Source organism: Puntigrus tetrazona, chromosome 7 (assembly GCF_018831695.1).
Source record: "Puntigrus tetrazona isolate hp1 chromosome 7, ASM1883169v1, whole genome shotgun sequence".
Taxonomy (NCBI): Eukaryota; Metazoa; Chordata; class Actinopteri; order Cypriniformes; family Cyprinidae; genus Puntigrus; species Puntigrus tetrazona.
In genome coordinates, this window is record NC_056705.1 from 7,493,932 (window position 1) to 7,506,431 (window position 12,500).

The following is a 12,500-nucleotide window of genomic DNA, read 5'->3' on the forward strand; positions in this document are numbered from 1 at the left end:
GCCTCCTGTCCTACAACATCAACGAACCGGAAGAGAGGACGGATGGATGGATAGATATATAATAGATGGATGTTTTACTACAGGGGTGCCCGGCCTGGCTCTTAGTGATCGAGTGTCCTGCAAAGTTTAGCTTCAACTCTAATCAAACGCACCTGAAGATCGTGATTAAGTTTGAGCTGTGTTTGATTAGAGTTGAAGCTAAACACTTGATCACTAAAGAGCAGGGATGGGTACCTATGTTGTAAAATACATAGATAGATAGATAGATAGATAGATAGATAGATAGATAGATAGATAGATAGATAGATATACAATATGACAGATAGATAGATAGATGGATAGATAGATAGATAGATAGATAGATATTATACAATGATAGATAGATAGATAGATATTATACAATGATAGATAGATAGATAGATAGATAGATAGATAGATAGATAGATAGATAGATAGATATACAATATGACAGATAGATAGATAGATGGATAGATAGATAGATAGATAGATAGATAGATAGATAGATATTATATAAATGATAGATAGATAGATAGATATTATACAATGATAGATAGATAGATAGATAGATAGATAGATAGATAGATAGATAGATAGATAGATGGATGATGGATAGATAGATGGATATTATACAATATGACAGATAGATAGATAGATAGATAGATAGATAGATAGATAGATAGATAGATAGATATTATACAATGATAGATAGATAGATAGATAGATAGATAGATAGATAGATAGATATTATACAATGATAGATAGATAGATAGATAGATAGATAGATATTATACAATGATAGATAGATAGATAGATAGATAGATAGATAGATAGATAGATAGATAGATAGATGGATGATGGATAGATAGATGGATATTATACAATATGACAGATAGATAGATAGATAGATAGATAGATAGATAGATAGATAGATAGATAGATATACAATATGATAGATAGATATACAATATGACAGATAGATAGATAGATAGATGGATAGATAGATAGATAGATAGATAGATAGATAGATAGATAGATAGATAGATAGATAGATAGATAGATAGATATACAATATGATAGATAGATATACAATATGACAGATAGATAGATAGATAGATGGATAGATAGATAGATAGATAGATAGATAGATAGATAGATAGATAGATAGATAGATAGATAGATAGATATTATACAATAAGACAGATAGATAGATAGATGGATAGATAGATAGATAGATAGATAGATAGATAGATAGATAGATAGATAGATAGATATTATACAATATGACAGATAGATAGATGGATAGATAGATGGATAGACAGATAGATATAGATAGATAGATAGATAGATAGATAGATAGATAGATAGATAGATATTATACAATATGACAGATAGATGGATAGATGGATAGATGGATAGATAGATGGATAGACGTATAGATAGATAGATAGATAGATAGATAGATAGATAGATAGATAGATAGATAGATATTATACAATATGACAGATAGATAGATAGATGGATAGACAGATAGATAGATGGATAGATAGATGGATAGACAGATAGATATAGATAGATGGATAGATAGATAGATAGATAGATAGATAGATAGATAGATAGATAGATAGATAGATAGATAGATAGATAGGTGCAAGTGATGAGTCAATTTGTAGTCAAATAATCTGCAGCTGTTTGCTCAAATACTGTAAACTTTGTCTAAACTGAAGGTGTTTTCTGAGTCCACACCCGTCTGTCTTCATCGAGCCAATCTGTGTTTACTGGAGTCAGTAACAAAATCTGTTCACACTCTCGTGAGTTGCGTGCGATGAGAAACAAATCGGTCAAGCGGACGAGCTGCTCGGCCGAACCCCCTCACGAGGCCCAGATGTCCGAGCCTGCCCTTCTCTCCCGGCTCAGGGCGGCTAATCTCAGGCCTGCCTCCCTCCTGCTAGCGCTGCTGCTAATTGCTTGTGTCATAAAGCTCTGTGACCCAAATAAGCCTCGCTCCCCAAAGCTGCTGGGATAAGCCCCACTTTACCTCACCAAACCTGCTTAATAAAACGTCTTATCCACACCAACCCCTCACCCATCATGCCTTCTGCTTCCTCTCCCGCATTTCTTCAGGCAAGAGAAGAGAGAGAACAAGAAGCTCGATGCAAAAATGACAGACATCGCAGAATAAACGTTGAGCCGGTCTGCCATTGGCTCCGGATCGCCCAATAAAATCAGGCCGTCCAAGACTCAGATGAGTTCGTTTCTTCATCAGAGCGGATTTGCAGAAAAACCCAAACAGCTGATACAAAAAACGCCACACCATTCCAACACCTAACATCGTCTGAAGTGAAAAGATTTCTGCGAGAAAACGGTCCATCGTTAAGACGTTTCTGGCACTTGGCATTATCTTAAAAAACCAAAATGGCAGCTTTTTCAAGTTTGAGGCCCTAAGAGAGCCCATAGCTGCACGCCCGACGAAATAGTCGTGGAAAAGCATCTACAGCGAAGCCGGATACATCCCTGCAGTTACCGTAGCAACTGATGGTTTCAAAAAGTGTGAACGTTCCAAATAGAGTCTTGTGATTCCAAACGCAGGCGCTTTGTGACGTAAACTAACGTAATCAGCATAAACAGCCACAATAGCAATGTGTTCAATGAACAAAATGTTGCTAGTGTTTCCATTCAGCCATTTCTGAACGTTCGCGACATTTAGTGCATTAAACGGTTATTCACAGCTACATGATTTGATAATTAAGAACGTGGGTTAGTGTTCAGAACAGAGTTGGGTTCTGTGGCGGCGGACGTGAACCGAAACGAACCCGGTTTGTTTGCGTTCTCCTCGGCGCGGGGTTACCGGCGCGTGTAAACGCCTATACGCCGTTCTGCCAGATTCAGGAGCGATCTAATCAGAGGTGAAGAGCAGCTAAACCTTATGACACACAGACACCGATTCACACGAACGCAAGGTGACACGGCGAGCACGTGCCCGGCGGCGACGCGAATCAAACCGCAGAAGCGTCGTTTAGCGAAGGCTGCCCGAAACGTCCCTATGTCTTTTAAAATGACTTTCTTGTTCTTGAAACGCACGGTTGGTTATGCCATCACAAACACTAAAAGCTCACTTTCAGGCAGGACTGACCCAGGAGCTTTGCCTGCAGTGCGTGTAATGGACGTTTTGGGTAAACTAATATATCATAAAACAACTTTTTTCACATAACACAGGTTGTGCATCAAGGTCTCCCGCCTCTTTACACACTTTACTCCCCCTACTGGTTCACTTCTGAAACTACACTCAGACTAAAAACTGTGCAATACACCTTATTTTTAATGCAAGCATTTATTTTTGTACAAAACATATATATATATATATATATATATATATATATATATATATATACATCTTTATAACTGTTTAATTAGAAGAAAACAGTAAAAAAAAATCATTGTTTTGCCTATTTTTGTTTCTTTGGTCTATCTTTTCACATCCTTTTTTTTTTTGGCTTTAGCTCCCACATTTTACGGTAGCAAAACTGTTTCAAATAAACAAATATTGCACGTAAAGTCGAACGTTTATAACAAAGTTACAACGAGAAAATACACAAAATAGCGTCTCTCAGCTTGTATTCATAGACCGGATTGTAGTTCTCTCGCCTGATTTTGTCAAACGCTTGTGATTAGTGAAAATACTGTACATCCAATTAAAGTTTTTGAAGCACAAATATATGTTATTTGGTAGAAACTATTGAAATTAAGGCAGATGGCTGTTAAATATCACACCTGTGTAATCTTACTAGTTTCTACAGCGATGCATTGTTTTTTTGCCCCAAAATGCATTGAGTTTGGATGCTTGTCGTATATATATATATATATATATATATATATATATATATATGTGTGTGTGTGTGTGTGTGAGTGCAATAATTCATCAGCTATAGAACAGACTGAAAGAGACCAACACAAATGTCGTAGATTTATTGTAACCAGATACAAAACAAACAAGTCAATAATAAAAACAGAACAACTTCATTCGTCATTCAACACAAACTAAAACAGTGTCAGTTTCACACGTCATCGAACAATTAGGCGACCACTTTATGTAACAATTTTATAAAACACTTTACAATCTTTTTCACAACAGTGTTTTTTCCAGCGTCACAACATTCATGCTTCCATCACTGCACGACACCATCGGGCTGAACGGAGTTCAATGGCTAAAAATCTTGCTTTTATGACCAAAACAAAAAAAAAAATGGCAGTAATGTAAAAAAATAAACACTTTCGATATCAGGCAAGGGGAAAAAAACGATACAAAATACTATATAATAAAAGAAAATGCGTATATAAATATATATACGAGCCCCGTTCAGTGTTAATACGATATATGTAAAATCTGACTTATACAGTATTGCCTGTTCAGTCACTATACTGTACATTGCTGCATTAATCTAGTGTTTCTTAATTGTCATCTAGCCCTAATCCACAGTATAATTAAAACACTAATATGATTTTCAGACGCTCCCCGTGTGTGTGTGTGTGTGTGATATCATCAGGGTCTGTGAGCGTCTTTAGAGCTGTTATTAGCATAAAGGTGGCCTATCGACCTTAATATGTTAATAGCTTTACGACTAATCTCTGGGTCTTTACTAGACCTCGTCTCGTCAGTAACTTAAACACGCGTCACACACGCTCTCGTCGTAGCTGCTGCACGTTTACTTCGGCAAAGGGTTTCTTACATTAAGGCAAGAACTGCGTGCTATTTGTTGTTTTCATAACCTGTTGTTTACCTTAAAAATGCATCTGTGTCTGTATATTTCAATTCAAATAATTATTTTATAGTATTTTATTCTCATCTATATTCTGACGGTGTTTACTGGTTTATGCACTGCATTTCACAACGCATTTTTCTTAGTCATATTAAAAAGAAATGAAAAAAAAAAATGTATCCAATGTTCAGATTTATGCTCCGGAAATGTATATAAATTAGTGTATATTCAAATACATAATGCCGAATTTGCATTTTAGAAAACCTGCAATGCAATGCGAAAAATTCTTAATGCAATCGATCAAATATAATATTACAGTGATGTATATTAATATTTTGTACCCTATTCAGCTCGGGCGTCTTGGCTTAAATTCGGGCAAGAAAGTGATTTAAAAAAAAAAAAAAAAAAATACATCGAAAGCCTCAGAAAACCAAGATGAAAAATAGCATTAAAACCAATCAAATAAATAAATAAGTTAACTTCGAAGACATTTGTATCTTGCTGTCAAAATCCACAGTAGTCACAAATGTACTATATAAATAAAAAGTGTCTCTCCTTTAAAGCGTGAAGGATCGTGTCTTCAGCTGATAAAACAAGGAGCATCCGAGAGCATCTCCGTTGACTGTTTTTGATGAGCCGAGATACAAACAGGTTCTTGGTCTCAGTTTTGTGATCCTGGCCGGGACCAGGTCTGTTTTTCAGCAGTGGCGAGGCGAGCTGGGGTACTTGGCCTTCAGGCTCTCCTTGAAGCTGCGGAAGAGGATGCGGTTCTTGCGGTTCTCCTCGTCCTTTCTGCTGTGGAACTCTCCCTGGACCTTGAAGCCTTTGTGCACCACGAAAGCGTTGCTCACCACGGAGAAGCGGTACCCGGCGATGTGAAGCTCACAGGCCTGAAGGGAGCAGGGAGGAATCAGTCAGTAGGTAACGGAGTAAATTAACGAATAACAAAAACAAATTCTATTTTGCACCACAAGAGGGTTCACACGGAGCTCAGTCTGCTTTCTATTCACACTATACAAAATTTTTATGTGTGAGTGCAAAAGTATTCATACCCCTTTATATATACTTCCCACATCTACACTCCATAACCGTACAGCAAAGAACAGGTTTGTAACATCTTTGTAAGTGTATTAAAATAAGCACATTGCATAAGTATTCATACCCTAAACTAAATATTTCGCTGAAGCATCTTTACAGTCGCAAGTCTTTTTTTTTGTTTGATGCGACAAGCTTTGCTCATCAGCAGTTTGTCGGTTATCTGCCACTCTTCTTCTCCTCTCGAGCTCCGTCAGGTTGGACGGGGGCAGATGCACATGAAGAAATATTTGACCGTGTTCAATCCCAGGCTGTGTCTGGGTCACTCAAGGACATTCAGTGTTGATTATAAGCCGCTCTTGCTGTGTGCTTCGGGTCATTGTCCTGTTGGAAGGTGAGACTTTGGCCCAGTCTGAGTTTCTGGATGCTCTGGACTGGGTTTCCTTTAAAGATACCTCTATATTTTGCTGCACTGAGCGTTCCTTCCACTCTCATGAGAAAAACCAGCCCACTTTACTTTTGGGATGTTACCTGCAGCTCACGAGCAAAGCTGGTTTCCTTCAAACGTGATGCTTAGAATCAAGAATAATCAGAACAGAAGCTTGTGTCTCAGAGACTGAGGGTCCTTTTTTTGCAAATTTGTGTTTTCATGTGTCTTAACTGAGAGGATCGAGTCTCAAGCCCCAAACTGATGAAGTGTTGCTGTGATGTTTGTCCTTCCGTAGATTTCTTCTATCTCCACATATGATCGTGAAGCTCTGCTAAAGTGACCACCAGGTTCTTGGTCACCCCTCTAACCAAAGCCCTTCTCCATCAGATGCTCAGTTTGGCCAGGAGGCTAGATCAAGTAAGAGTCCTGGTTGTTTCAAACTTCTTCCATTAAGGTTCACGAAGACTTCCACAGATGTGTGGTTTGGCACAAACCTGTTTCTCAGTTCACCTTAATGTATGGTTTTTGCTCTGGTATGCATTATGAGCCATTAGATCTTTTAAGACGCGTTTGCCTTTCCACGTCACACCCACTCAATTGATTTTACCACAGGTTCACGTTACCATCAGCGTAGTAACATCTACAAGCGATATGAATGCTCCTGTGCTAAATTTCAGATGTCCCAGATAAGGGTGTGAATACTTATGCAATTGAATCATTTTATTTTTAATACATTTTCAAAGATGTTAAAAACCTGTTTCTGCACAGTTATGGTGTATGATGAGTGACTGATGTGAAAAAACCCCCCCAAAAAATTACATAAGGCAGCGACATAACACAATGTAAAAAACAAACAAAAAAAAACCCAACTAAAGGGGTAAGAATTTACCCCCCAAAAACAAACCAAAAAAAAATTAATACATATTTTAAAAAATCTTTTATATAATCTTCCCAGCATACATATACATTTTGGGGGTTGAAACACATGCAAACTGCAACAATAAGTAATATTATTTTATGATATAAATTAATATATATATTTTATACACACACACATATGTAACGTATACTATTATTACTTATGATATATCAGTTGCTCTTTTAACTGATTTAATAGTTTCTATTGTTCTGTATTGTATGCATCTGCAAATTGACTAAATGTAAATGCAATATATAAACAATATAATGCACGTTCAAAATATTGTGCTGTATTATTATATAGTATCGTATTATAACATTAATTGTAAGAGTGTGTAAAAAATGAGTGCGTGTTAGCAATAATAATATTGTAATTCATATAAATACGAAGAATAGTAGTAATAAATAATGTTCATAAAATGTAAAAAAATAAAGAGTGTTTCTATTTAGACCATTCAGGCTGGTTCCGCTGCGTGATTCGCCATAGACATACGCAGAGAAAAGTAGATCCGGAGTCGAAACAGAGAGAGGTAGAAGTAGCTGCACAAACATATACGTGTGTGTGTGTGTGTGTGTGTGTGTGTGTTAACGGACAAGAAGGTAGCTAGCCACGCAACAGGGTTGCCAAGTCTGTGATTTTCCTGTATAATAGGGCTGCTTAAATACCGTTTCCGTGGTATGTTTGTTCTGTCTGCGGGTTGGAGGGACCCAAATAACGTGATATTACGCCGTGTTTTAAAGGTGCGTTTCACCCTCATCGGGTTGGTTTCGTGAACACCTGGCAACCCTGCCGAACAATGAGTTCAATACAGAATTGGATACGTCTGTATTGGACCCCGCCAGCTACCTTGTTGGTTTCTCTAGTGTTTTCTTTCACTAAGCGTGTGTGTTTTGCATCCGGTGACTCGACTGGTGGTACACGCTTCCTGCATGAGTCCAGCTCTCCATGCCTCACCTGACTGATGCGGTTGAAGCCGTACTGCCTGAAGTTCTCGTCGTAGAGAGGAACCGTTCGCGCGCCGATATAGAAAGGCTCCCACGGATCAGCCCAGTTTATGGTGTACGCCACCTCCAGGGGCCCGGAGCCCCTGCTGGCCAGATTGACCCACTGCGAGTAATTGGTAGGAGCCTGACAGCGAGGGCAGAGCTCGTCGTAGAACGGCCGCACCTCGCCCACCTGATAAAGCTGCACCAGCTCCGCCTTCGTCGCAGGCATCTTACGAGTGTGTCTGATCTCGAAGGCGGGAAGCACGAGGACCTCGTCCGCAGCCGGTTCGCGCCTCATCAGCATGGTCACGAATTGGTGATGCAGATTGGCGCTGGGTATCATGTCGATATCGACGACCAGGATGTAGGCGGCGTCTGAACCGCCGCGGGCCACGTTGCGAAGGAGGTTGTTGGGGTACGAGACGTTGTTTCCGATGGCGTAGTTTTTGTACTTGTCTCGGTGCGACTCCAGCTTGGCGAAGACGCCCGAGCAGCCCATCTCCTCCAGACCGGCGAAGTGCTCTCGATCCTGGTCTGGGAAGCTCGCCATTTCGCCCGAGTGGCAAACCAGATGGAAATCCACCAGCGCTTGGACCTGCGGGCAGAACAGGCCGAGGGCGTAAACGAACGCCGTCGCGAACTTGACATCCTGGCCGCTGGCGAATATGGCGACGGACAGCGGATTCTGCCAGCGCTCCAACAAAGAGCTCAAATGGTGGAGGTTGTTGATGGTCGTATGCGTGGCCAAAACCAGGTGGTGCGACCTGGGGTCGGCGCCTGGCTTCTGATTGGTCGAGAAGTCGCTTTTAATCAGGTTCTTGTAGACCCGGTACTGTCCGCTCCCATCGAAGATCCCGCCTGTGGATAAAGAGTACCTGAGATGCTCCCGTCTGGGGTTCTTCTCTCCTTGGTTTGAGCTCTTTTTGGAGCCGAAGAGCTCGGAATACTTGTAGCGCTGCTGCTTGCCGTGCAACTTTGAGAGGAAGGACAGATATAAAAGCTGCAGCAGTGCAACGATGAGAAGGGCACTGAGCACCACCTTAAACACGGAGCATTTTTTAGAGAAATGCATTACAATTACTAGCACCTTTAGGGTCACGCTAATGAAATAAAGAGCGCTCACGCGGATCAGCGAGGCTCGGCCAGCTATGCAGCCCTCACGCACGCAGCAGCGGGCTTTTCATCGATTTGCATCGCGGGCGGATGTAGCGCGGGTCGGATTTAACGGGAATCGGCTTGCATGTTTAGATGCACGCGTTGAAAAGGCGCCCGTGAACCGCAGAAGACAGACGCGTTCGTGAGGAGCGCACACACTGCGCATGGCGGCGCATGTTTGTTTACTCTTCCGGTTAACATTACCGTAAACACCGTAAAACGGGCTCGGCTCGCTGCTCCTGCTTGCCTTCGTGCGACTGTTTCGACTCCGTAAACGCTTCCTGTTAGTAACGGGCAGAAGCAAGCATGCTAGCAAAAAATATACTAGACGTTAAAAATAGACCATTTATGACCTTAAAAGGAATACGTGTAGGATCAAAAGTATCGCGTGATAAGGCGCGTGAGTGTGAGACGAGGTGGCCGAGTGGTTAAGGCGATGGACTGCTAATCCATTGTGCTCTGCACGCGTGGGTTCGAATCCCATCCTCGTCGGGAAGCTACTTTTAACTTGCGTTTTATCGTTATTAAAAAAATGCTGCATTTTTTGGTGTATTACGTAATAAATGTGCGCGCAATTTACAATGATGTTGTTTTTACACATGGTGCCTTAGTAATGTTTAGATTCAATAAATATACAAAAATATTAAATATATAATTTTTGTCGTTAAAGAAGCAAAATAATTATGAACAGACCATATGTTACACAAAGATCAAGGATAAATCAGTTTCCATGAAGAAAATGCCTGTTCTTCTGATGTGACTGTGACTGCATGCTTTAAACAATCAATACCACCGATCACTAAACGAGGCATTTCTTCCTTTAAAGAAGAGTAACGAGGATTTAATAAGCCGCAGAAGTTTAGCGGAAATGCCATTAATTATTCTTAAAAATATCAATATTGTTTTTCTTACTGGATTTCTCATAACTAATCCCCGCCCAAAAAATAATATAATATAGAACGGTGATCTTGAGAGGTCATTTTTGTCAAATTATATTATTTATATATTAAATATATCTATCCTCTATATCGATCTATCTCTTTATAACTCTTTCTGTATCTCTATCATTTTATATATGTATATATACACACACACACATATACACTATATACACACACACACTGTATACACACACACACTCACTATATAAACACACACTATATACACACACACACACACACACACAAAATGGTACATGCATATGTCAATTGTTTGCAGTCATGGTATATATAGTAAAATATTCCATTAAAAAAAAAAAAAAAAAAATAGTTTTCAGATCATGTACTGTACAAGGCTGCATAATTTAGTAAAAAATGACATTGTCTTCTCACATATTGCGAGCAAAAATTATGATAAACATTTAAATCGCAATCAAACGCAAGTCTTCGTCCTGACTTCCCTTTAAAAAGTCAGCGTTATACCATTCACACGGATTCTTGGAAACCCAGTCACAACAACAGAAACGATTTTAATACAAAAGAACGACGCAATCTTTAAACGTCACTTTATTTCACACCCGAGCCGTTAACTAAATCAGACAGACAAGTGTGTGCATTCCCCGCCGAACAAAACACGCCACGCAGATCTTACACCATTTAACATGTTTTAATTACCCAAAACAACCACAAAAAAAACCCAAAACGGACACAGAAAGGCTTCGTTCGCAGGCGCGACGAGTCAGAGGTCCGGGCTACGAGACTCGTTTCACTCGGCCACCAGACGCCACTAAACACTACGTCCTCCCAAAGAAGAAGAAACCGTTTGGATCGCGGCGTTTTTATCTGCGAGGAACCGTGCTGAAAGGCGAAGAACGGGTGCATGTAAAAAAAAAAAAACCTACTTTCGCTCTCTTTCGTGTTTTGTGACCGGCATCCGTAAGACTAAACACAAACATGCCGACTCGAGTCTCTGCGAGCGTTAAAGCGCCGCCGATCTCCACCCGAGGCGTCCACTAAGACACCAGCACCCCGGCGCCTCCCTTGGAGCCGGCTCCCTCGCTCTCTTTGGCCTGGCCGGCGTCCGCTTTGCCCTGCTTGTCGTCCTCCCCGACCAGGCGGATGTTGTAGCGCTCGCGGTACTCCGTCAGCTCCCTCCCCTTCGACTGCATCTGCGTGCTCAGCGTCTCCACGATCTTCGTGATCTGGTGGGAAGGAGAGAGGCGTCAGTGAAACACGGCTCGACGCCTGAGAGAGAGAGAGAGAGAGATCCGGCCGGACGAGGCCTACCTGCTCTTTGTTGTTTTCCAAGGCGGGCAGGACTTCTTTGACCGTCCTCTCCACGAGCACGCCGCCCACCAGCCGGAAGCACTTCCGCGACGGATCGACTTCCTTTAGCGTGTCGATGACGAGGCTGCGGAGAGGAAGAGACGGTTAGCATCCTTAATACCGAATGTCTGGGTCCAAGGCTCTTTTCCCGCCGATGCCTTCTTAACTTGCGAGAAAGCGGCATCGGTACGCGATAAGAGAACAAGTAACCCTTGAAGATCTGCTCTGGAAATTTCCATCATGCAGTCACTTAACGTCAACATTAAATCATAGAAAATCCTATTTCACCTAGCACCGGTTCTCCTGTGAAAACGCACGAGGCGAGGAACGAGCAAAACGGGTCTGGGCAACGTGTTTTGACCAGAAGAGACCGTTTTTAAATGGTTAAAATGCGATGGATTGGTTTCTCACAAACGTGCAGCCTTTTAAAAAGGTTAGTTCACCCCTGAAATGAAAAGTGCATCATTAAACGTTCACCCCCACAAACCCCGTAAGACCCGCGTTCGTCTTCGGGACACAAATTAAGACATTTCTGATGAAGTCGGAGAGCTATCTTGACATCCACAGGCTGCAACACAACCGAAACGATCCAGAAACGTCTATGAAAGCCCGAAGACGAACAAAGGTCTCGGGGTTTTCTTCACGAACGAGCTTTAATTTTGGTGCCGACCGAGCCTTGTACTGATGGGCTGGAGCGGCGGGATTATCGCTACGTTTTGGACTTTGACGGCACCCATTCACTGCTGTTATTAAACACACCTGTGTTCGTTGATCTCCATCTCAAACTCTGCGGCCTTAGAGGCCATGCTGCGCTGCTCCTGACGCATCCTCTGGAAGGTAGCCACCACCTGATTCAAACAAGCACAAGAACACAGGCCTATTAATGAGGTAGTCGCCAGTAAAAAAAAAAAAAAAAAGATTATTAGCTTCAGATAC

The 12,500-nt window shown here is 41.2% G+C and overlaps 2 protein-coding genes and 1 non-coding gene across 3 annotated transcripts in view; 1 reads left to right on the forward strand and 2 right to left on the reverse strand.

Moving 5' to 3' along the window:
- Positions 1–3,968: 3,968 nt before the first annotated feature.
- Positions 3,969–9,722, reverse strand: b4gat1 (beta-1,4-glucuronyltransferase 1). Its single transcript, XM_043243131.1, has 2 exons — positions 8,114–9,722; positions 3,969–5,665 (listed from the first exon to the last, which is right to left on the reverse strand). Exons 1-2 carry the CDS (start codon positions 9,215–9,217, stop codon positions 5,474–5,476), a joined length of 1,296 nt encoding a protein of 431 aa, XP_043099066.1. The 5' UTR covers positions 9,218–9,722; the 3' UTR covers positions 3,969–5,473.
- trnas-gcu lies at positions 9,711–9,792 on the forward strand. Its single transcript has one exon. It is a non-coding gene; the product is annotated as a tRNA-Ser (tRNA).
- Positions 9,793–10,787: 995 nt separating this feature from the next.
- pfdn2 (prefoldin subunit 2) overlaps positions 10,788–12,500 on the reverse strand; it is a 2,934-nt gene continuing 1,221 nt past the window's right edge. The window contains exons 2-4 of the mRNA XM_043245459.1: positions 12,324–12,412; positions 11,526–11,649; positions 10,788–11,440 (exon numbers count right to left, since the gene is read on the reverse strand). Coding sequence (XP_043101394.1) covers positions 11,252–11,440; positions 11,526–11,649; positions 12,324–12,412 — 402 coding nt within the window. The 3' untranslated portion in view covers positions 10,788–11,251. The remainder of the gene's footprint in view (positions 11,441–11,525; positions 11,650–12,323; positions 12,413–12,500) is intronic.